The sequence below is a fragment of the Sander vitreus genome, chromosome 1 (genome assembly GCF_031162955.1).
Source record: "Sander vitreus isolate 19-12246 chromosome 1, sanVit1, whole genome shotgun sequence".
In the NCBI taxonomy this organism is placed as follows: domain Eukaryota; kingdom Metazoa; phylum Chordata; class Actinopteri; order Perciformes; family Percidae; genus Sander; species Sander vitreus.
Genome location: NC_135855.1, coordinates 30,059,211 through 30,085,634, shown reverse-complemented (window position 1 = coordinate 30,085,634; position 26,424 = coordinate 30,059,211). Strand labels below are relative to the sequence as shown.

Genomic DNA, 26,424 nt, shown 5'->3' with positions numbered 1-26,424 from the left:
TGTAGGGTCTTTTTACCAATTGCTTACATTTGATACATCTTCTTCTCACATAGTTTAAACCAGTGTAAAACTAGCAATGCCACACTGCCACCCTCTGGCAGAAAATACCATACATGAACACATCTCTGTGCTGATGCTGCCTGTTCGTGTTTTTTAATATAGGCTTGCAGTATGTGTTCAAAAGAGGGGTGCCATTTCTACAACAAACTACTGAACCAGCATCAGTACAAGCTGTAGCTGAGTTATTGTAGGCCTAAATTCATGCCCTGCCATTGAGAAATCAGCACCAACCGATAAAGTTAATCTTTTCAACTGCTAGACAGGCAGACTTGGACCAATGTCACTGAATGATGACAGCACTGGATGTAGTTAAGCACATTAATCTTTGTTGCTTTTGATCAATAATAATATTAAAGTAATGTTTCCTCCTTTTCTTCAAATTTCTCTTATTGCTTATGACACCTCACATCCCACTGAATTGGTACAGGATAATAATATGATGACTGTGTAATAAAGTGTGCAACAAGGTATTCATTGTTATCAACAAAAACAGACTTCCAACAAGTTATATACCAATTAATATTAAATTCACAAGCTGCACTGTTTACATAACATACAATGCATAATTTGCTAGATTTTTGCAGGGCTCAATGTTTAAACATCCTCCATCACAGTTTGTTGTGAATGGTGATGTCATTGGAGCACGTGACTTGTTGGTTTTTTTTTCTTTGCGGCGATTTCATTGGTCAAGCCCAGAAGAGTCTGCACAGTGTGGCAGGACCACCGAAGCCATTTTATTATTATAACAGCAAAGGTGCAGGTGCATCAAAATATATTTTTTATAGTCACAGTTGTAATTTTAGAGCTCAAGTTACCATGGGACAGTGTGGAATTACGTCATCCAAAACCGTCTTGGTTTTTCTCAATCTCATATTTTGGGTAAGAAAACGATGGATGTTTGAACAATGTGCAGCATCCCAGTGAGGCCAGGGATGGAACGCATTAGCAAGCTAGCAAACTGCGCCAGAGATGCGATACAGTTTGGCGATAGACTAGCTGCTTTTTGAGCCAGGATATCCACGAAACAGTGTCCCTTTAGCATTCACTGTTAAAAGCACTAGTTGGAGAAACAATAATGTGACGTTAGCTAGCTACAATGTGTCGGGTATAGCTACCTCCCACAAGTTGTAGCTATGACGTTATGCAGCAGCTGCCAGGTCCTGTAACGGCTGCTGAGTTAACCAGCACTGTTATCTGAACCATTGATTGTATCATGTGACCAACAGAGTTAGATTAAGATATACATTAATATATTGAAAACGGAAATGATAAACAACAAAGCTCTAAAATCTTAAAAAAAGACCGTGTCATCCGCAGGATGGCTAAATAATGTGGAGATAATAAGTCTCTCAAATGTGTTGCCTATCTGTCTTTGCTATTCCTCAGCTGGAGCTAAATACATCATTTTAATGTATGAAAGAATATGTGTGTGTGCACGTTTTATTATATTTCATATATATTTTTAAAATATTTATTTTTACCAAGTTCTTTATCTCTTGCCTTACCTCCTGCCACACTATTCTGTTTCTGTCTTACATTAAAAAGGGGTTTATTGACATGACCATAGTTAAAAACGCAGGCTGTACAACGTTCACAATGCAAATAAATGTGAGGAGGAAAAAGACACAACATGCTTTTTAAAATCCTACACTATACACCATGACAGTATCAACAATCTAATATCAGTCTGGAGTTTCTGCCGTCCTGATGTCAATGGGACGCTCGTTCCACCATTGTGGAGCCAAGATAAACGGTCAGGATTTTGTTTTGGGCCTTCGTAGTGAGGGAGTAGCAAGCCTGTTGGCTGTAGCAGAGCACAGTGGACGGGCTGGGGGTGTATAGTTTGACCATATCCTGAATGTAGGATAGGCCTGAGCCATTTTACCGCATGATAAGTACCAGTCTTAAATAAGATTCGAGCAGCGAACAACATACACCATAATAAACAGTGTTGGGGAGTAACGGAATACATGTACCGGCGTTACGTATTCAGAATACAAATTATGAGTAACTGTATTCTGTTACAGTTACAATTTAAATAGTTGGTATTTAGAATATAGTTACATTGTTGAAATCAATGGATTACATGACGATACTTCTCTGTTTCACGAGTTTATTCACTCTCGCAACTCCATGCATTTCCCAGAAGCCCCAATATGAAAACGAAAAGATGAGCTATTTGCGTGATAACTGATAGAGGTAGAGATGGAGCCGGAACCGGCACAACAGAGCCAGGGCAGGAATGCGTTTCTATCTTGGAAATTCAAAAAGCATTTCACATTAAAGAAAGAGAAGAGAGAACGAAATATAACTGTGCAGTGCAACCTCCAACCTGAAGAAGCATCTTAAAGTAAGTTATTTTTAGCCAGGGGTAGTCGTCTGCTGTAGTTTTACTGGTCACCTTGCTATTTTGTAGTTGACGTGCGACTTTACATTCTTCTACGTGCTGATTTACTAGACCCAGAGCCGCTGAAAGACTAGCCCCGTTTGACATGTTAGCTAACGTTAGCTAAAATTAGTTCGTGGTAGCTTAGACTGCGGTTAGATTTTTGTAGTATGCAGTTCGGGACTACAAATAAAAAAATCTATCTGCTTGTTTAGGTACACATTCAGCCAGTTGGAACAGAAGAACACACCAGAATAGGCCTGTTTAGTAAGCTGTATGTGATGGCCGCATTCCTACACTTATAAAATGCAATTCAATGTGGAAGTAATCCAAGTATTCAGAATACGTTACTCAGATTGAGTAACGTAACGGAATACGTTACAAATTACATTTTTGGGCATGTATTCTGCATTCTGTAACGGAATACGTTTTGAAAGTATCCTTCCCAACACTGATAATAAACTACTCAACTGAATTACTGTACTGCATAGTGTGATTAAAGAAAAACTAATCATTACAAACTAGAGCTGTAACAATTCCACATTTTGCTGTACAATTAATTGTCTCAGAAATAATTGCGATTAACAATGTAACCGTCTCTTTCAGTCAAATTTAAAAATATTTATTTATGTATTACTTTTCAAACAAATTAAAGTTTTTAATGAATTCCAGGTTACATCTTTTGGTTATATAATCACTGTCATGTGACCCAGATAATGTAATAACACAAGTACACAGCCTATAAAGTTAACCACCCCTTTTTATTATCATAAAACATTTTTTCTAACTGTAAAATTGTCATTTTTGTTGCTATAAAGGTGTATAGGGTCAATTGCCAACAACTAGCATAGCTTTAGCTCAACAGTCTGACCATATACTTATATAATTAAAATTTGGCATATCTAAACAAAATCAACAATGACCATCAAGTAATTGTTATGTGAGACCCATAGAAGAATAACATAATATAATAATAATAATAATAATAATAATAATAATAATATAAAATTCTGACAATTCCAAAGGACATATTTCTCTCACTGTCGCTGTCTCTCTGACTTCTGTTTCTCCGTTTCTCTCTGCAGGCTGCAGCTGGAATTTTATGTTACATTGGAGCTTATGTGTTTATCACATATGATGACTATGACCACTTCTTTGAAGATGTGTACACATTGATTCCTGCTATCATAATAATAGCAGTTGGGACTCTTCTCTTCATTATCGGCTTGATTGGCTGCTGTGCAACAATACGTGAAAGCTCCTGTGGTCTGGCAACTGTGAGTGTGGACTACTTTGACTTGCACCCTTAAAATCAACTGCATGCCGAGGAAGAACACACATGCAACGTTTCTGTTACATACTATAGGCAGCATAGGAAGACACAAAACAACATAAGAAAAATATGAATTTAATGGCACTGAAAGCGATGCCAAATAATCATTTTTTTGTAACTCACCTTAATAATGAGCCTCTAAACATTGTGTCTTTGTTGTCATTTCAGTTCGCTGCCATTCTCCTGCTGGTATTTGTAACAGAGTGTGTGGTGGTGGTGCTTGGCTACATATACAGGGCAAAGGTAAACACTGTCTCATTAAACTTCATGAGTATTTCACAAGTAAAGTTAAATGAAAGTGGGTCTAAGTTTGCAGCAGTTGGTCTGATGTTCTTAAATTTGAAATTTTGCAACTATGTGTGATCATGTCTTTTGTGTGACTGCTTTTATATATTTGTTCCAGGTGAAAGATAAGACGGATAGAGTTCATAGCATTTGGAATTGACATTTTAGCAAAACATAATATTGTTGACTCCTGTTTTTGTTTCAAGACTTCCTTTGCTAGGATTAAATCATGAATTAATGAATTAGTGTATCATCTCCTGTTTTGTAAGACTGTTAGCTAAGGGCCTAATTGTAAATTAGTTTTATAATAATGTGAAAAGCTGTCCCTTGGAGATAACACATAAAAATTGCAGTCACTTAGCAGGGACAGTGCTTTTCTTTTTAGGTAGAAAAAGAGGTGAATCACTCCATCCAGAAGGTTTACAACGAATACAACGGCACCAACACCGATGCTCCCAGCCGCGCTATTGACTATGTGCAGAGGCAGGTAAGAAGAAAAGTCTGTTAAATAAATCATTTTTATTTTGTCAGCTACAATTTAAATTTGAGCAGCCATTGAGTTGTAATAACATTGCAATAACATTTGTATGCCTTTTAATGTGTAAATTGTTTTGATGCACGCATATTTCAGATCGTGAAACAAATTTAAAATTGTTGATTCTCTTTCTATTATTCTGTTAGCTTCACTGCTGCGGCATTCACAACTACTCTGACTGGAGGAACACGCGCTGGTTCAAAGAATCTAAGAACAACAGCGTCCCAGTCAGCTGCTGTCAGCCCGGCATAAGTAACTGTAGCGGCACTCTCACTCGACCAGCAGATCTCTACCAAGAGGTACAAACAAGAAGCTCAAGTGTAGGGCTATAACAGCTAAAACCACAGAACAAAGTAAAGATGTTTTGTGTGGCACAAACAGACGCACAATGTAAAAGGTTGTCTGGCATTATTGCCTGTGCATTTGTTTTGTAAGAACATGTTATAATGTCGTTCATTTTCTGTCGTAGGGTTGTGAAGCTCTTGTTGTGAAGAAGTTAAAGGAGATCATGATGTATGTCATATGGGCAGCACTCACCTTTGCATCTATACAGGTAAGGAGGACAAGGAGTCATCTGAAATAACAAGGGAAAAAAAAATAGTGGAGGCCATCAGTGCGAGCAGCCAGACAGGTTTTAAACTAATTTCTATCCTAGCAATAGCGTCTAAGCCACTTATTTGGAAGTGAATACAAAGGTGAACGTTAAAATAAATACAAAAATTATTAGTTTTTAGTTTTTACTGGCAAATAATTGGTTTAAATAAGCTGAACCGTGGATATGTATAAGCCTTTTGTTTGGCCGCTGATGCTGTGGATGTTGCTCAAACAGATTTAGTTGAAAGCAAAAAACTGTGATTCTGATCCAAATCAAGGATTGTGACAGTAATCCTAAATCTAAGAAAGGAATACAGCTACTTTAATTAGTTCACACTGAGGTTAAGTCATTCACAACAAACAGTTGCCTCACTGCAAAAAAAACCCCACATACGATGTCTTATTCTCTGACTGTATTTAAATCAAGTCAAATGCATGTTTATTGGGAGCATAATTAAAGCTGTAGTCATCTCTGTCAGCGCTCTGACCTAATTGTGTCAAATGATTTTTACTGTGTTTAACAGCTCAGCATGGTTGCTGCTGACCAGGAAACCCCTGCTCCCAAAGCAGCAACTAAGACAGCATGACCAATCACTTATTATTACACTCAAACAGTCATTATAACACAGCATGCACCCTGTATGTGTGAAAAGATGCATATTGGTTTAACACGATTTGCCTACACCATGTGATTTCCCATACTAGCATACTGGTAAAAAGGAATTTATCCACAAGTTCAGGGTTGATCAGCATTAAAAAAATAACTGATTTGTTCTTGCTTTTTGATTACACTCATGTTATTTTCCTGCCAGGTTTGCTGACAGGCACAAGGACTCAAATAACAGCTGTGTCTTTCGTTCTCTTGCTGTCTGCCTGCAGATGCTGGGCATGCTCTGTGCCTGCGTGGTGCTGTGCAGGAGGAGTCATGACCCAGCGTACGAGCTGCTGGTCACAACCAACAGCTATGCATGAAGGACGCAACCAACCAACGAAACACTAAACGTCAAAAATCAAAAGGAGCGTCACCAGACATGTCCACAGTAGATTTCCGCTGTAGTTATAAAAGCTCAAGCACACCTTGCACAATTCATGATAAAGTAGTGAACACAGGATGTGGTTTGGGTGGGTGGGGGCTTCAAGGGGTAACCAGTTATTTATTGACATGCTTTATTACTGTTACTTTAAATGTTCTTTTTATTCTCCTTACAAATTCTGAAATATTTACAGAAGCCAAAGTTGTATATGGCTTAGTGACATTATTGATGTTGACGCAGATTTCTTTTTCCGTTCAATTGTGGCTTGATAAAATTTGGGCTCATCCCCAGTGAGGAGGATGAGAAGTAATTTGGAGCAAATATATGTATAATTTCACAGTGTGGGAGTGTTGTATGGAATGTATTTCCGTGTGTGCTAGTTTGCACTACAGCTGGGGCTCTGGCGATATTTCATGGTTGTAAATGAAAATGCTATGCTAAAAAGAACATGTACATTATTCCTAAGTTGGTTTGACCAGATTTTTTGTGAAAATGGAAAAAAAAACTTTTTACCAGACAGAACAAATCCAGTGTTTTTGTCTCAGTCGTTACATTTTTGTTTGTGGAGCAGCTCTGCGTTTTGTCGCTCAAAGCCATGGTTGGTAGAAAGAGTTCTTCATATTCACAATTATGCAGGTTGTGAATAATGTGCATTCTGTTTTGATGGGGATGTTCTCTGAATCAGGCTTCATTAGTGAGTGCCAATATGTACATTGTGAATGACACGTTTAGTCTCCAGTGCTATTAGTAGGAGTATTATCAGTGTTACCTGAAGACCTGTGTATGTGTAGATTCAGTTTGTTACAGTCAGAGAATTCCATTGGTTTAGTTTTTTAGTTATAAACCTACTATAAACAATTATGACACCTTGTTTTATACATTTTTGTGAAATTGTGCACCGTTTTAATATTTTTGAGATGTTAAGTTGAGCCTTAGATATTTAGCTAGTGCTGCTGAAAAAAACATGAAAACAAAATTGTAAAGACTGGAGAACAGGCAGGTGACAAATAAACTCATACATTTCAACTTGACTGTTTAATTGGCATTTTTCCAACATGCTTTTTAAACTGTAATGACTTAATAATAATAATAATAATTCATCAGTCACATCAAAAATATGAATATATGTTTAAACAAATCGATTGATGCACCATCAAACCACAGATTTAAAAAATAAATAAAAAATAGTTTCATCAGGAATAAATCCTTCATTATTGTATTTTGGTCTCCATTAGTACCACATTTAGAACCTGAGAGACAAAACCAAACCAGGCGCAAATCCCCTTCTGCTGGTAGCAGAAGAAAAGTGAGTAATTTAGAAATATATATAATTGTGGATGAAAGCATGACATAAAACATCAGCTGCTGTTATTTATTATTGTTAAACTATTTAAAGGCAGTGGCTGGATAGAATAGTTTTAAAATGGTGTTTTAAATGCGTGTGGGTTACATTGATGTATACATCTGTGGTGGGCCATCTCAGCTACTGTGTCTCGCAATGTTAAGTGCCTGGAGTGTGGGAAAACAACAACAGCATCCCCAAAGTCTTTGACAATGAAAGCAGATGGCACACATTTGATGCCATTGTTACTGATTACCTGTTGCCCTGCTGCAATTTGATTGGCTGTTTGTCAAGTACTGTTGTTGTCATTGGCTGTGGTGAGCAGAAGAAATGATGCAGTCACCATGAACGATGTGGATTATTTTCTACAGCGCACACTTGAAATGGATAGCGTTCAGTTAGCCTAAAGTTAACTGCTAGCTTGTCAGAGAAGGCACTTTTTTTTCGCTTCCTGTGTGTGTTATTTGGAGGGGATGGTACTTGGTCAAGAACAGGCTTTCAGAATCTCAAGCATCTTTCTAAGAGGATGACCAAACATGAAAGCAGCAGGAAAATGCGGTAAAATTGGGGTTACACGGAAGAGCTACCCAAAAGGTGAAATAAATAAAATAGGTATGTGTCCAGTCGGATTATCACCTGTGTTTAACTGTGTGAGAAATGTAAAATGTGCATTATGTTGCACAACTAAAACAACTTTTGAACAAGCACATGCTCCACCAAAACAAGTTCCTTCCAGAGGCTATTTTGCAGAGGCATCGTTATTGCGTCCGGGTGCTTAGCGCCGTCCAAGACGATTGTGATTGGTTTAAAGAAATGCCAATAAACCAAAGCACGTTTTTCTCCCATCCTGGAATGCTGTGTGGAGAGAGGTCTGGCAATGCCAGACTACATTATAATAATTGTGTAATTTTCAGGTTTTGCACCTGTCCAAAGTAGGCTAGCCCACCATTTCTTTTCAGCTGAAAACACCACTACATATGCACTTAATTTAATGGTAACTCATGATTTATCACATCGAGGGTAGGGTGCCAAAGTCACAATACAGCCTCATTTTCTTTATCAATAGGAGATACAATTATATATATATTTTTTGATCTTGAGTCTAATAATCACAGCTTGTTGATTAAAAAAAAAGCAATGTTATTATTGTCATGTAAAGCCTGGCTTACACTGGCACAATACTAGTTCTACTATTAGCAACTAAAACTTCTTTTTGTTTGTACATCAAACTCACGTTGAAAACTGACCGAGCAATTCTCATTTTAAAACCGTCCATCCACATTTTCAACACCAGATGGTTTATCCTTCTTCAGTCCCATGCGACTGTACTGTACAGTATTAGAGAGCATAAGGAGCGAGTGACCCATCTGTACAACACATGAGGTAGCAGGGTTACAATATAATATCTTTGTATGACTAATTAATCAATAATAGTCCCACTCATCAGTTCAGCAATCTTTTGAGAAAGCTTTACTGTATAAATAAGCAAGGGGCGTCTGATGAAGATAACCTCAAATAACCTACTGCTACTAAAGGCTGCTAGATTTTCAATTTAGGTTCAGAAATTAAGTTACGAGAATACAAGTTTGGCCATCAGCTGGGGCTGTAAAGAGCATTCACCTGAAGCCTTAAACATATGTGTGTGTGTGTGTGTGTGTGTGTGTGTTGGGTGAGTGAAGTGGCATGTGTTTATGTGCATTAATGTGTCTTTGTAAGTTTGACACAATACATACTGACCATGTGTTTTGGTGTGACTATGTGTGTGTGTTGTCATTCGTGTGAGTGTTTAGATTTTGCCCAGATAGTTTCCTGGCACCAGTCCAGTCAGCCCGTTCCTCTCTGCTGTCCACCAGCCGTCTTCTCCTCGTTCCAACACTTGGACCAAGTCCCCTCGACTCACAGACAATTCATCCGCTTCCTGATTAGTCATTATAAACAAAGATGACAAATGTTAGTTACGAAATAGTGGCACTGACAAGTAATTCTCACTGAAATCTCTTACCTGAATATACCTACATTATCTTATTAACATACTGTACAATCAGCAGTGGTGGAGGAAGTACTGAATCTAAGTACAAATAACCATAGATATATTTACTTTAGTAAAAGTGGAAGTACAACAATGAAAACCCTACTTAAGTAAAAGTAAAAAGTACCTGATTTTAAGTGTATTTTAAGTATTAAAAGTAAAAGTACTTGCATAATGATTTATTCTCTTAATGTCTATATTCTAATAATTAAAAGAAAAAAAGTATGGGCTGTGGCATTTTAATTAAGTTAGTTTTAGGTTAATGTAATTGTGCTTATTATCTGTGGCCCAGTTTACATTCTGACTTACAATTCTGGTTATCTATCAGGGTGGTCTGCATGAAGCTCGACTTTGCATTATTTCCCACGGGACAGTGAATGCTGCACACATTTATTTAGCGAGAACACACAGGCTTGGACAACAAGTACGTGGCTTCACAGCTGAGGAGGACCGGGAGTGTTTTTAAGATAAATTTACGGGTTGTATATTAACCTTATCTGAACGGATGCTTCACATATGACCAAGCAGAGTATCGGGAGCAGCAGCAGTAACAGGAGCAGCGTAGTACCGGGAGCGGTACGTGCCTGGCCATTAAATGCTATGGAAGGGCGGGTCCTGGCCATAGTGGGATTCGTAATATCGCGAGCGGCACCGAGAGCTGGACGGCCGCTGCTGAAGGCTTCCCTGCGGACTGCAAACGTGTGACGGTCAGGAAGACGTTTTGGCAGGGGGAGAAACTGATCAGAAAATGTAACGAAAATGTAACGGAACTCTGTAGAAATGTAGTGGAGTAGAAAATAAAGTAAAAGTCAAACGTATGCACTATTGATTGTACTTCAGTAAAGTACAGATACGTGAAAAATTTACTTAAGTACAGTAACGAAGTATTTGTACTTCGTTATATTCCACCACTGACAATCAGAGTAATGGTGCTCTGCTATTGACAAACTTGGTTTCATGTCTAGCTACGTCTTAGCATTGTAAAAAAAATACTAAAGAAAGCATCTATAGTAATCACCTGTGCAGTGTATTCATAAAGTACAATGCAGATGTCTTCATCAGCTGAAACTGTGGCCAATGATGCTGCATGCTGGAGGCCTGGTATGGGTGCATGTCCTCCGCCTGGAGTCTCAACTGAAGACAAATGCAAAACGTTAACTTCATGGAGAAATAAAATGTTATGTATACAATACATTGTAAAACAATGTTTCATTTTAATTTTGTGTACTTTTCTGTAGTTTATACAGTTTAATTCCCCTTTATTTGAATTGTATAAAAAAGTATTCAACACATCTGGAGCACCTTCTTTTTAAATCTTATGTTTCAAACTTAAGATTATGCAAGCACAATTTTAAATCAATATTCCAATAGAAAAGATCTATGATAGGAGCACAACTAGGCTGAAATGTTCATTACTTCCCACATTACCCTGGTTTAAAGGGGTGATAGAATGCAAAACCGATTTTACCTCATCATAGTTGAAAAACGACAGTTTGGAGGGTAAATAGGACATACATAGAACCTCAAAATCTCATTGACACCCTTTTACTATGCAAATCTCACAATTTGAAACTTCTGCTGAAATCGGGCAAATCTCAACAACGCTAAAAGTTGATGTCAGCTCCTCAACTCCTACCTTATTTGGCTCTAGTCTCTAGTCTTTGTCACGCCCCAACATATACATAGGCTACACGTCTTCTGAATCTAGGTCACACTGAGCTCAGAAATTTTATACATTGTTCGTCTGCTATTTAATTACTAAATTCACTTCTGAGACTTTTTTATGCGAGAAATCAACTATGTAGAGGTCAAATATGGGCCGTTTATAATAAAATTGATGGCTAATTGAAAAGTTTGTCCGACTGTGTGTCGGAGTTCAGTAGGAGCTCAGCAGGCTAACGTGACAGCGGCCGGTGCTGCCTCGCCGCCCGGCATGTCATCCTTCACAGACCTCAGCCCACTGTGAGCTAGATGGATCTCCGTCACGGCCGGCAGCCCACGCTCCATACCTGCGCAAAGTCACCGTTTATGGGTTACTGGACTACCAAATGCCGAGGCCCTGACGGAGCTCCAGGGCCTGCAGCTCTCTGCTCTCACTCCCCTCTTCCTGCTAAAAGGCCGGTGTGTGTGAGTGAGAGCGCGATCAGCAAGCTTGTTACGCTCGCAATCTCTTACCACAGGTTCCAGTTAATCTTATAATGGATATGTGTGTTGAGTTATTTAAACAAACGATCAAGAATAAACGCCTCTTGTCCGCGAGCGAGCTGGATGGAGCTCTATCAATGAGAGCTAGCTTGCCTCCTCCTAACGAGACATCTGAAATTCCCAAAAATGCATTAAATTGAAATCGGACAAAGTGTTAGCTAAGCTTTGTAAGACCTTAGGGTAGCTATACATGCTGTGACGAAATTCAAAGTGTAAATATACTATAGTTATGCCGAAAGTGTAGCTAGCTAGCTAGCCGCAATCTTTACCCATAGGATTGAAGGGACACTAGCAGCTAACGAAACCCCTCACATTCACATAAATGCGTTAAATTGAAATCGGACATAAATGTTTGCTTTGTAAGACCTTAGGGTAGCTGTTATATAAGTGGCGTGTAAATATACTATAGTTATGCCGGCAGCCAGCCAGCTCCGCAGAGCTCCGGTAGTCCAGTAACCCAGAAATGGTGACTTTGCCCTAAGTATGGAGCGAAGCGGGCTGCCGCAGTCTCGTCAGACTGTGTGGAGCTCATGAGGTCCGACACATCTTACCAAATTTGCAATTAGCCATAAATGTTCGTAAAACGGCTCATATTTGAGCTTTATATAGTTGATTTCTCACATAAAAAAGTCTCAGAAGTGAATTTAGTAACGAAACATTGCAGTGTCTGAAATATGAGACCTGCTGTCTCATCTCCAATGTATGTGTATGTGGTTCGCTCAACCAATCAGCGCGCAGCTCATCTAAATATTCATGAGCATACTATATTTGGAAGAAAAGCTCTCGTTCCAAATAGGACCAAAACACAGGGATGCATAAGGGCCCATAAAAAAGCAACTGGGACATTTTCAGCCAAATCAATGTTAAATACCCTATTAGGAGACCTTAAGGAACAGTGTGAAATACCCTATATAATCATTCTATCACCCCTTTAAGAGAGATCTTACAAGTGAATGCAATACCTACACTCGCCAAAAGGTGTCAGTGCTGGTTGTGAGTTTTCAAGACTTTCGGCACTGACGTTCACAGAATTTTGGAGCAGGGGGTCAGAGCACCTGAGTGATTCAAGTCAAGGGAGATATTTAGAATATATACAGACATTTTCTGATCAACAGATAACAGCTGCACATGATTCTTTCAGATGTGTAGATTATTTTGTTGTAGTGGTCAAAACAGAAAAAAGGTATTCAAGACAGATAAACCAGGAGGAAACAGCATTTTCTTACTGCCACAACCATAGGCGTATTACAGGGGGGGTTATGACCCCCCCAATAATCAAAACTGGCCAGTCCAACCCACTGTCAGTACCCGATCTGTACCGCCTGTACAATCCGTTCTGCGCATTTGCATAATTACGTAGTAGAAAACTAACGATGTCTCTGTGCGATTTGTACCACGCATGCGTTGAAACACTTTACGACCAAACATCACAACTTTTTTATTAAATCTTTATTATACAATAGTCATAGCTACAAACAATCGAGACTTATCACTGATCCAAAACCGTGTAGCGACGTCGTTGTTGTGTTGTTTATGTTAATGTTTTTACTTTTAATACTTCGTCTTGACTAATAACCATAGACTGTCTATTATTAATGCAATGAAGTGTAAACGTACATAAGTGTCCTTTTGAAGACGGGATGACAGCTCTTCCAGCCACCACTGCTGTATACCACTATAGTATACTACATGCTAACGGCAGTAAACATGTCATCTTAGCTGGCAATGTTGTTAAATTCTTCCCAATTCCGGGTCACATTCCTGCTGAAATATGTCCGATTGTGTAGTGTTTGGTTCAGAAGCCTTTATCTGCGATTTTTGACGTTAGAAAGTGCTGCTTCGTTCCACTACAATCTAACGTTAGCATACTCATAGCTAACTATTATAGCTGCATGCTAACGCAACAGAGCATATAGCTAGCTATATATGTACGTATGTAGCAGGACTTTGGACTGTAAAAAATCACCAATAAAGGCTTCTAAACCAAATACTAATACAGTAAAGTGACCGGAATTTGGGGTGAAATGTCCAGCATTGAGCTACATAATAGTTTGCTAGGAGTTTGCTGGTCTCTCACAGAGATCTCATTTGTAGCCCTGACTATCAAAATTTAAATTTTGCTCAAAAGTGGAGATCTGAACCCCCGTCTCCATCCCCCGTCCCCCGCGATGTTGAACCCAAAGTTACGCCCTTGGCCACAACAACAACCTGGCAGTATTCATGTGTTATACCCTTAACGCTGGCAGGATGCACAGTAATAATGCTTTCTCCTATTAACTGTAATTCCTCCTTCAATGTGGATTGTGTCAGACCTCATCATCATGTCTTCTCCTCCTGCGAAATGTGCTTGGCCATTGCTGTCCCCTAACGTCTCCCTCTGGTAGTAGCTCTCAAACAATATGGGCTCTGTGGGAGGAAAAGACAAGCTGCTCATTTGAGAAGTGAGGTCAAGTGTTGCTTTCTGCCTGTGTGTGTCCACTGAACAAGAGGTTAAAAGGTGAGTAGCACTCTAAATCCAGTTTTTTTGTCATGGCTACTTTTCTCACTTCTCTATTCAAGTTTTGTCGTTTTCTCTGAAGAGGAAAGGACAAAAGTCTAAATGTTAAGTAGCCTCTTACCTGGAGGCCTCGATCCTGTGCTTTTCATCCCTATGAAGTAGTTGTTGTCTGTGGCGATGTCACACTTTTCCAGTAGCTTCCTCACATCCTCGTTAGACTGATTTTTAAAACAAGCAATTCCTTTGAAATCAGAATAGTACACTGTTCCCATAGGCTATAACTCAACATTCCTGTGTTTAGAGACTTTCGTTTCAAGTTAGCCATGCTAAAAATAAATGAGGAAGAAACTTAGCATGTCGGCCTATAAAAGGTGCTTTTGCAAATGGGTGACAACATGTGCTGTTTGTGTTAGGTTTCAAGAAAGTCTACATACAGTATCTACAGCCACACTAGTGTTGGGGCTGTAGGCCTACTAATCTACATGCTAACATTTGCATGCTAACATGCTCACAACGACAAAGCTAACATCCTGACATTTAGCAGGCTAATGTTTACAATGTTGACCATTTTAGTTTAGCCTTAGAGCCATGCCACTGCATGGGTAATACTTTGTACATATTTACCTGATTGATTTAAGTTTGAAAATGTAAACTCTTATAATAGTGTCTATCCAGATTTCAACACTGTAAATTTCTCATGATAAATTGCCACTAAAATTGCATTTGTACATAGGTTTTAAACCTGCACCTGAATTAAAACCAAGCATTTAAGTAAGACAACTACCCAAGCTGAACCCAAAAGATTAAGTAAGGTTTGTATCCAAGTAAATCAATTAAAAAGTGAGCTCACCTCATCATCTTTGACACACTGCATGGAGAAATGATTGCAGTGGTCCCAGAGAGCACACCTTAGCATGCTAATGCGATCTCCCTCCAACTGCTGGAACACCTGAGAAACATGTACACATTACTTGTTTCTTTTCTTTCACTGTGTCCCTCACCTTGCATCTTGCCATGCTACATTACTGCACACCAGCAGTATCATCTGAATGTATTAGGAATGGCTAACATGCCAATTGTAATGTACCTTATAAAAAGCTTATAACAGAACTTGATTTGTATCATATGTTACTGTCTGACTGTTGGTTTGTAGTTTCATTTTTAGCTGATTCAGCTCAAGATAAAGTGTATTTCCTCACTGGTCAGCAGTATGAAGGTGCATTGAGAGGAATCATACTTTCAAATAAAGGGAATGTGGTGTGAGGTCTAGTCTGTGTGGTTAGAAGGTCTTGTTCTAGGTTACGACTATATTAGACAGCAGTGCATGTCATTTACAACACATTTACAAACACCATATGTTTACCATAGCCTACAACCTCCTTTAGCTTAGGGACTGTTAGTTATTTATTTAAGGGTTCACCAGAGGAGTTTTGGGACCTTTAGCCAAAAAAGACATGACCCTCCCCTCACCAGTAAAAAAATTTGTATGACCCTCCAAAACGATTTTGAAAAAAAGAAATGACCCTGCCCCAACAATTTATCAATATGTTCTGAACTGATCTGCATTTGGCAACTATATACAGAGTTCCATTGTTTTTTTGTTTGTTTTTTTTACAGCTATGCAATATGAAACTAAACCTCTGCATTCTGATCTGACGCATCACACTCCTCTGTTATGGTGTGGTGGCCATTTCAGTAGATTTACTCACTAACATTGTTGTGGAAACAAAATAAGCATGTAAATTCTAGTAAACTAGTATTCACATGAAATAAAACAATAAAATATTGAGACCATTCAGCAAGGCACTCAAATGTGGCATTTAGGAAACCTTTATTGCAACCTTGGCATGGTAAGATGTCCAGACATAGTGCAACAGTCATTTTCGTTTTTTACGTCCTGCTGCTCCCATCGTCAGCCAGGTAATATATATTTTTTTTACTAAAGCAGTATATGAAATCAGATGTATTACCTACCACCATTTAGTTGTTTTGTGTTATTTAAGATATTTATAAAATATCTGATCATGCCAGAATTATTCCACTCATTTTTTAAACAATGCAATTATCCGTTTCAGCCACCAGGGGGGCAGCTCCCCCTGCCCCATATGTCTATGTCCTGCCCCACAGCAAACTCATGGGTCAGACCCATTTGGTAGCGAAGGAGGGCCGAGACTGAGAGAGCTACATGGAGCTACATGCACCAAACAAGCCACTTTAAAATTTTGCTGTTTCATGACTACAAAAGTTGAGTGACCCCCCCCGGACTGAAAAATGTTGGATGACCCTCCCCTCAGCAAAGAATAAAAAGACACGACCCTCCCCTATTTTCCTCCGGTGGTCCATTCCATAAATACCTAACGGTCCCTTAGCCACAGTAATTCTGTAGTGGGTTTCACGAAAGGCGCTATATAAATAAAAGTTATTATTTTTATATATACAGTAGGAATATAGTCCACAGTATACCTCACAGGTGCTTTTGTGCGTTTTTTCCCAGTCCTGGCGAACACTTTCTAGCTGATCAATGTTGGTTAAGTACAGCTTCTCTATGAGAGATTAGAGTTTAATTATAGGTGGTTATAGTTAGAAATGAAACGAAGCAAACACAAATGTAATACATAAATAAATAAATAATGTACAGTGCAAGTATTCTCTAAATAATCAGTGGTGGCTGTATTGAGAGATTTCATTAATTCAGTCAAATATAAATGTATCAATTATAGCGATGAAACATGATTCTAGGTCATACCTGCTTCATTGGCAGCCTGTCTGCAGTGCTTGGCCCTGTGACGTACCTGTGGAACAAATGTTACACAGGAAGAGACCTGCATGACCATTGTTAGTTCCATGTTGCATAATTGCATCACTGTGCACAACTGCAGAAAAAGTTCCTCCACTATGTGTTGCTATCAACTAGACACTTGCACTCAGTTTGGGGTGCAAAGCCAAATGTCTAAATGGAAGTTTGTATTTGAATCCCTGGTCTGACATTACTTTCATAGTGAGGTAGCTCATTTAGTTTTTGTACCTTTTCTGAGTTTTTGGATGTAACATTTGTCTTCTCACTCCACTGTTCGGCGTCGTCCGCCTCCCGGCATTTCAGCTCGTAGGTCTTTTTAGACTGGGAGAGACAGAAACCACAAACCTTAGTTTCTCAAAGGACAGGAAGTGTAATGTTTGCTGTTTATGCCAAATGATGGGCATCTGCATCAAACAGTTTGATATATGGATTAAATGCAAAATGTACTAATTTAAAGGATATCAGCCTGGCTGTTTTCCTACCTCCAGGGTCCTCTTGTACAAAGAAACCTTTTTCTTCTGAACCTTCTCCATGATGCTTTGACACTACAAAGGGAAACAGAAGGGTCAGAATAAAATTATTTCAAACTTGCATGTAATGTTTTTATCGACCGATGATGCCAACACTTCCTAATAACATGCTATAGGAACTTAAAACAAAAGAGCCCAAATTCTAACTTGATCTAAATGGAAATGCTGAGGTAACTTGTTCAGCTTCTAGTAGGCGTAATCTTTATAATGACTGGAATGTGGTTTTGGAATCATTGTAGGGATTTTAGTGGTCCATTCATTGCTTTGCCATTACTTAGCTTCGTAAATACTCATTACCTGCAAAGGGATTTAAATGAGGGTTGCATATAATCTGCAACAGGTAGAGAAGAATAATCTCTATATGTTTCAAGCCATCAAACCTCACATTATGGTTGTCTATTGTGTGCAATAAGTCAGTTGTTAAGCAACACAAATGCCCATTACCTTCTTCCTCTGCTCTTTCTGCCGCTCTCTGAATGTCTCAATCTTTTTCACCTCCTCTTTCAATATATCAGAGAGTTGGATGTGAAAGTTACCAATGTTCTCGATTTCTGCAGCCAAAAACAGCAATACAGCAAAACAAATTAATTCTACACTTCATACACAAATAACAACCGTAGCAGCAGTATTTAGTACTTTGGTTGGATTTGTCCATGATTGGATGAACTTACGTGTTTTTAATAGTTCAAAGGATGCCCTCAAGGTGCTGGAAAAACAATGCACATTGAGAATCAGATAATTCAGTGCTTTATTTGGAGTGTACAAAGAGGCGGGTGATCTCTGCAAACTTATAACCATCAACAGTCATCACCCAACATTTTAAAATGTATCCATGGCTCTCGCTCAGCATTTTCTTTTTGTTGACAAATGTGTTCCTTCCTATTCCTTTCTGAGAACACACAGCTCGGTAAAACGTAATGGTCCGACTGACTAAGCAGCTACGCCAGAGCAGAACAAAATAGGCCTACGGTCAACGTCACCTTACTGGCATTTTCTGAAAGAGGGTAAATTGTGGCTCATTAATTGACCCATGACATGCTAAGACAGCATGGAGATTCCATCCAGACTTTTTACTTTATTATTATTAAATGATGCGTGTAGTTCTAAAAATGTTTTTTTTTTAAGTTTAAATTTCCCAAAGGTATTTCCTTATGGCTTCATTTTTTATTTTTTTATTGCCACTTTTAGAGTGTAGTCAGCTCTGTAGCAGGCAGCTGACATGACAGAGAACAGGAAACTGAAAAAAACAGATAATGACCTACTGTTGAGAGAGGGGTTGCTGTGGTAGGTGGTACACATACACAAACACACACACACACACACACACACACACACACACACACACACACACACACACACACACACACACACACACAGCCTGTCGTTCTTTTTTGGCACAGACGTGTTTCCTCTAAAACGAACAGGCTTATGAGTCACATGTGTGTTTAAAATTCATCACATTGTCCTTCAACACAATAAATATGTGACCCTCTTCCAATATACCAAGTATATAGTATGTGCCGTACAGTACATAATATTGACCTCATTGCCATCGGACTGCGAATGCCAGTCTATGTATTTACCTGATCTCTGGGTGTCCTCCAGCTTTGCGAGCAATAGTCACGAGCTCCTTTCCATACTTCTCCTCTGCTAGTGCCCTGTGCAGAACAGACGAATTACACTACAGCCCAGAATTTTTGTTTATTTAGTTGTAAAACTGAACTGTTATACATTACTGTCCTAACAAAAGGAACACATTATGCATCACTTTATTTGGTCTTAATGTGCAGATTCCATCATTTGCACATTTGACCCTTGCAGAGTAATCGAGTATAATACAGTTGTTTTGTCATTTTGTGGTGAACTGGCCATTGCTGGAAAAAGCTATATTTACTTTAGATTTTTATTCATCTTATGGGGTCATGGTGTTAATTACACAAACAATCACAAAAATGAGGAATTTCCCAAATCCTTATGTTTTGGTTTCAGCTATTGAAATACAGATGGATGCTACCTCATCTTTAAAAGCTCCTCCACATCTTTGCACATTTGCCTTCCATCTCGCAACCTTTGGATCACAGCATCATACCCGGCATGACAAGTGAAATCAGACCCCTGTATTGAGAAGAAATAGAAAAAGCTTAGAGAAATACTGCAATATACCACATTGCACAACAACTGCTGCAACATGACTTTAGTCAATCCTGGACTCACTATGTGGTCAAAATGCAGAACTGGCCCTTCAGCAAAAAATTTTTCTATGTGACATGGCAACATACTCAGTACTTCATGAAACCACTCCTTATTAGGAGCGTGGATTGACAGTTCAACACTTTACGATAGCTCAAACACTGAGGGAAGACTTGTAGCACAGAGTTTATTGGATTTATGAACTGTACAACTCAGCAGTAGTGTCTTGGTTAAGAATTCAACAAATGCCTTTTTATTTAATAAAATGTCAAATTTTACACTCTAAATGTTTGCTACTTTAGGACTGCAGATGACTGGTACAGTCTGCATACACCAGTGACAGGAATCTCTTACAGTTCATGATAATGTACGTGTTGTTTTGCAGATACTTTCGATTATCTGCATACTGAATATATTCAATTGTAGTTTATTTATCATGTGAATCCCACATAAATAACCTTAAGATTTAAGATAAATTATTGTATGACTGTGAAAATGCCAATGATCTTTCAATTATCAAGGACAAGCATTAGAGCACAGAAATAGACTTACCCAGAAAGCATCTTTAAACATCAAAGGTGTCATTTCAGTTGTTACTTCCTTGAACTGAATGCAGCTTGCTTGCTTCCCACAGTGGGAACTTCTTTTACTGGACTTCTCTCTAAAGTTAACTGCTCCCCAACAATTTTAATACAAATTGTTGAAGGTCGTGGCTGAGTAAACTGTGTTTAAAACTGTGAGTGGCCCAAACATCCGTGAGTCATTTTGAATGAGGAAGAGCTTCTGTCCCATGATGTCACTGACCACAGACAGCTCAGCCCTTGTGTTAGGCAGCAGCTCTTTCGCTATCATTTGTTGGATAAGACTGAAAGTCTAGTTTAAAGGTTTTGTAAGGGTTTGTCAAACACATCAGCAGATCATATAGGTGTCTGCTTAGATAATGTAGTCTGTGTGTCTCTGTGTGTTTGATATTATCTGTTAGCTGCAGCTCAACATTTTATTGGTTTGGTCATTTACAGTGACAAACTCACACAATCTTACAGTGTGGTTTCAGTCACAGCTGATGTGAGTAATACTGAGACTGACTTACCACTTGTAAGCACCTAGAGATGCAGTGTTACATAATAAATATGACACCATTGTTATAATTTTCGAATTACTATAACGATTTGCCAATATGTTAACACATTAATATAATACGAATATATATGAATTTAATCCGTAAAGTATGTATAATAATGTAAATGCAGTGTTTATTATTTGGTTGGATTGTTTCTCTTGTTCCTGCTTTTTTTCATCCTCTTATTCTTACTGCACCTCAAAGTTGGTTGCATGAGGCAAATTGAATGATATTGTTCCAAATATGTCTGATAATAAATCTGGATAATCATTCTTTGTTCTTTTCTTTTAAAATATCTCCAAAAGCTCTGTTGTGTCAAACATTGTCATCCCACTCTTGTTTTATGCATCCCTGTGATGACCACAAGGGGGAGACACAGACCATACTAAAGAAATATCAAACAAACCTAGTATTTAAGTATTACATGGGATCAAACCCACACAGAATCAGTAGTTCTTAAGTCTCCAGGGGGGGTCGGACGGACATAAAAGCCAAAATCTCCCAATTCTGTCAAAATGAATACGAATCTGTGCCTCGGGCATCTCTCCGGGAAGACATGTGACACGTGAATGAGCACATAGAAGCTTATTATTGATTTTCAAAAAGAGGAGAAGGACAGACTGTGGTGTCTCTCACCAGTCGCTCAATGAGATGTGTGAAAATCTTTGGCTCTTTCACAAAGCTGGGGGATCATTCTGTCACACACCTAACGACACGTTAAATGCACAGTAGAAATCAATACAGCCAACTGAGAATAATGGTGCGTAGTCTTTTGCAGTTTTTATTTTTATATTCATGTGCATTTATTTTATTATAAAGCTCTTTCAGCTGCAATTCTGCACCAGCCAGACAGCCTGGTTTGATTTATTGATTGATTGGACAGAAGGATGTTATTTTGGGTGAATCTTCAATTAATTTTATATATTATTATATGATACAGTATATTTGTTTATATAGCTGTCCTGTGAAAAAACAGGTTTGTTTTAATCTTGGTGACAATAAATGTTTTCAGACAATCCAATGGGGGTTTAAATGGTTTATTTAGCTCTGATAGTCATATTTTTGTGTGATAGGCACCTATTTAATTTATTCAATGATACATTTTACTTCAGTAGCGGTATTAGCTACCATAACCATAGTCTATATCCACAACCTTCCACTTCCGGGATTGCACCGTTGCTGCCGGATATTCTGCCGTATGTCCTTTTTTTTCAACCGGTTTACCGTTACCTTACGCTTCCTTTGTGTTGGAATTCTAAACTCCGGTGTATTTATGAGGACTTTGGTTAACTGCAGAGCTCTGCAGGGTAAATCCAGACAGCTACAGTGGGGAGAACAAGTATTTGATACACTGCCGATTTTGCAGGTTTTCCCACTTACAATACATGTAGAAGTCTGTAATTTTTATCATAGATACACTTCAACTGTGAGTGACAGAATCTAAAACAAAAATCCAGAAAATCACATTGTATGATTTTTAAATAATTAATTTGCATGATATTGCATGACATAAGTATTTGATACATCAGAAAAGCAGAACTTAATATTTGGTACAGAAACCTTTGTTTGCAATTACAGAGATCATACGTTTCCTGTAGTTCTTGACCAGGTTTGCACACACTGCAGCAGGGATTTTGGCCCACTCCTCCATACAGACCTTCTCCAGAGCCTTCAGGTTTTGGGGCTGTCGCTGGGTAATACGGACTTTCAGCTCCCTCCAAAGATTTTCTATTGGGTTCAGGTCTGGAGACTGGCTAGGCCACTCCAGGACCTTGGGATGCTTCTTATGGAGCCACTCCTTAGTTGCCCTGGCTGTGTGTTTCGGATCGTTGTCATGCTGGAAGACCCAGCCACGACCCATCTTCAATGCTCTTACTGAGGGAAGGAGGTTGTTGGCCAAGATCTCGTGATACATGGCCCCATCCATCCTCCCCTCAACACGGTGCAGTCGTATGCAAAAGCATCTCCAAAGAATGATGTTTCCACCTCCATGCTTCACGGTTGGGATGGTGTTCTTGGGATTGTACTCATCCTTCTTCTTCCTCCAAACACAGCGAGTGGAGTTTAGACCAAAAAGCTCTATTTATGTCTCATCAGACCACATGACCTTTTCCCATTCCTCCTCTGGATCATCCAGATGGTCATTGGCAAACTTCAGACGGGCCTGGACATGCGCTGGCTTGAGCAGGGGGACCTTGCCTGCGCTGCAGGATTTTAATCCATGACGGCGTAGTGTGTTACTAATGGTTTTCTTTGAGACTGTGGTCCCAGCTCTCTTCAGGTCATTGACCAGGTCCTGCCGTGTAGTTCTGGGCTGATCCCTCACCTTCCTCATGATCATTGATGCCCCACGAGGTGAGCTCTTGCATGGAGCCCCAGACCGAGGGAGATTGACCGTCATCTTGAACTTCTTCCATTTTCTAATAATTGCGCCAACAGTTGTTGGCTTCTCACCAAACTGCTTGCCTGTTGTCCTGTAGCCCATCCCAGCCTTGTGCAGGTCTACAATTGTATCCCTGATGTCCTTACACAGCTCTCTGGTCTTGGCCATTGTGGAGAAGTTGGAGTTTGTTTGATTGAATGTGTGGACAGGTGTCTTTTATACAGGTAACAAGTTCCAACAGGTGCAGTTAATACAGGTAATGAGTGGAGAACAGGAGGACTTCTTAAAGAAAAACTAACAGGTATGTGAGAGCCGGAATTCTTACTGGTTGGTAGGTGATCAAATACTTATGTCATGCAATAAAATGCAAATTAATTATTTAAAAATCATACAATGTGATTTTCTGGATTTTTGTTTTTGATTATGTCTCAGTTGAAGTGTACCTATGATAAAAATTACAGACCTCTACATGCTTTGTAAGTAGGAAAACCTGCAAAATCGGCAGTGTATCAAATACTTGTTCTCCCTACTGTAGCTAGACTGTCCAATCTAAGTTTTCTGTTGCACGACTAAAACAACCTTTGAACGTCCACATTCCCCCAAAAAACGTAGGCTATTTTCCAGCGGTACCGGGGCTTTGTGCAGCGTTTAGCGCTGCCCATGACGATTTTGATTGGTTTAAAGAAATGCCAATAAACCAGAGCACATTTTTCTCCCATCTCCTATTCCGGAATGCTGTGTGGACTCGCCATAACTAACATGTATACGTTCATAGTTTATACTTCTAAATATTTACAGAAGATACATTTAACTATATATAGCCTATTCTTTCAACCTATGTGTAGTCTTCTACCTATTATGTAAAAATGAAATGCAGGCTATATATATTTCTCAATTTGTTACTTGATCAAAAGCCATAACAGCTAGCCATCCATCTGGAGTAGCCATTTTTGGGTTCAAAAGGGTGTTACAATTCAGTTTTCCCCCTTGGAAAACCGAACATTTACCAGTTAGAGTCAAGATAATCCTCCCAGGCCAAGGCTTACAAGTTTTCAAGTCGAGATGACTGAGTCCATGGTGCTTAGTCTTCGCTGTGACCCCGTTTGAGGCCTCTAATGGAGGTACAAGCTCTGGGAATCAGCTGTGCTGCCAGGGTTTGAGCACACATTCACACACCAGGGTTTCAGCACACACACACACACACACACACACACACACACACACACACACACACACACACACACACACACACACACACACACGTCTCCCTCGTTTTCTCTCTCTCCCTCACACTCCCAAGAGTGGCAGTTATTGAACTGTGACAAACGAGCCGTGTCAGACCAGCCCCCCTACCTGGGGGATTGGCTAAATGACCTTTCCATTACCCAACCACTGCTGTATTCCCCCTCCACAGATAGAGTTACACACACAGCCACAGAGCCCATTTGCCAGGACCAGTGTCACCGGCGTTGCCATTAGCCACTACATCTTTCTGTGCTTTCTTATTTTTTATTTTATTTTAAGCCTGTAGATCAATTTAGCTGCAAAACATACTGCATTTCCATTTGTTTTGTTTGCCTATATTCCTCTCAGTAGTGAGTAGTAGTGGGGATCTGGACCAATGTGCTAAATCATAAAAATGATGCCAGAAACAGCTTGAGTCCAGTTGCTTGGGTTTTGTTTGCTGTGGATTATCTACATGTGTGTGTGTGTGTGTGAGAGAGAGAGCGAGAGAGAGAGAGAGAGAGTGAGAGAGCCTCTAGCCTGCAGAGTGTGTGACTTAACTGTTTTTCACACATATTCCAACCTCCATACTTGCTAATCCCCTGTTGACCATTGGCGCTAGCCCTAAATCTCGCCAGATACTTTAAGGAACAAGTATGAGAAGAACGAAGAAGGGGATGAGAGGAGTGGAGTGGAGTGGAAAGGTTTAACGTGGATGAGGACAGAGAGGATGGACAAAGAGGATGCAAGAGGAGAGTGATGAAGTAAGAAGAGAATGCAGGATCAGGGAGTGAGAAGTAAAAGCCACAGAAAAGAGAGGCTCTGAACAGGATAGAGCTTGGTCCTTAGCTAACTGCTGCTGCCTGTTGGATAGGAATGCAATGAAGTGAGTCCTTGGCCACATTAGTGGGAACCTGTTAGGAAGCTGACAGATGGAGAGCTAATGATGTGTAGGCACAAGGGCAGGGCCTGTAGTTGCTAGTGAGACGATCTGTAGTGGCTGTCATAATACAGCTGAAAACCAACAGCTGAGGGAGGAGGAGGAGAAGAAGAAGAAGGAGGGGGAGAGGAAAGAGCAGAATCACGCTAACCCAAGAGAACGAGCATGGGGCCTTTCTCATGTTTGATCTACATCTGGCTTTAAATGAAACATTTATTAGCTGTCTTAATCCTCAGCATTACTGCTAAGAACTCCGGTGTTAATCAATTTGATCCTCATGTGTCCGTTATTCCCTGATGTGATTCTCTGGACACTGGGATGAAGGCAGTATGGACACACACACACACACACACACACACACACACACACACACACACACACACACACACACACACACACACACACACTTTTAGTATGCATGTTTGTGTGTCCTTTGTATAAATATTTAATCAGCACTGATGTCACATAATACGATCATGGCCATGTTTCTGTTTATTTGATGATCTTGAAATGTCCATAGATGTCTGCATGTAGGTGCACTTATGTTAGTTTGTATGTTAGTAAAAAAGATATGTGGAAAAAGGATTGTGTGTGAGGGCTCATGTAAGTGTGTCTGTATATTTGAGTTGATGTGTACTGGTGGTGACCCCTGTAAAAGGGATGCGTGCCACAGGCCATTCCCCCTCCGTCCTGCTCCTCTCTCCTTCCCCTGCATGGTCCCTTCAACAGACTATTGGTGTTACACTAATTTGCCCAGCGGCCATTCTCTCCACAGGGACGCACCCTGTCTTCCTCACCTGCCTCCACACCCTCCCCTTTTTCCTTGCTCTCTGTCCTTACACCTCCTGACCATCTTCCTCTCCTCTCAGTTTTTCACCTCAATACTTCCCTCTCCCCGTGTCATCATCGTCCTCTCACCTCCCTCATACTCTTCTCTTCT

General features: G+C 39.6%; 2 protein-coding genes across 4 annotated transcripts; one reads left to right on the top strand and one right to left on the bottom strand.

Moving 5' to 3' along the window:
- The first annotated feature begins 761 nt into the window (after positions 1-761).
- Positions 762-7,165, top strand: tspan3b (tetraspanin 3b). The gene is made up of 7 exons (XM_078252030.1): positions 762-939; positions 3,532-3,723; positions 3,948-4,022; positions 4,450-4,551; positions 4,746-4,898; positions 5,069-5,152; positions 6,073-7,165. The coding sequence occupies exons 1-7, from the start codon at positions 877-879 to the stop codon at positions 6,163-6,165; spliced, it is 762 nt and encodes a 253-aa protein (XP_078108156.1). The 5' UTR covers positions 762-876; the 3' UTR covers positions 6,166-7,165.
- An 82-nt stretch (positions 7,166-7,247) lies between these two features.
- On the bottom strand, positions 7,248-20,598 carry pstpip1b (proline-serine-threonine phosphatase interacting protein 1b). Of its 3 annotated transcripts, none has more exons than XM_078252003.1 (15): positions 20,370-20,596; positions 19,642-19,742; positions 19,211-19,285; positions 18,299-18,333; positions 18,072-18,178; positions 17,580-17,642; positions 17,326-17,418; positions 17,047-17,122; positions 16,764-16,843; positions 15,151-15,249; positions 14,422-14,518; positions 14,116-14,209; positions 12,770-12,858; positions 10,617-10,732; positions 7,248-9,487 (listed from the first exon to the last, which is right to left on the bottom strand). In XM_078252003.1, exons 1-15 carry the CDS (start codon positions 20,400-20,402, stop codon positions 9,356-9,358), a joined length of 1,290 nt encoding a protein of 429 aa, XP_078108129.1. In that variant the 5' UTR covers positions 20,403-20,596; the 3' UTR covers positions 7,248-9,355. The 3 variants fall into 3 exon arrangements, with proteins under 3 accessions (XP_078108129.1, XP_078108137.1, XP_078108143.1); XM_078252011.1 differs by having other exon boundaries at positions 17,047-17,092; positions 20,370-20,595; XM_078252017.1 differs by lacking the exon at positions 7,248-9,487 and adding an exon at positions 9,737-10,289 and having other exon boundaries at positions 20,370-20,598.
- Between the last annotated feature and the right edge of the window lie 5,826 nt (positions 20,599-26,424).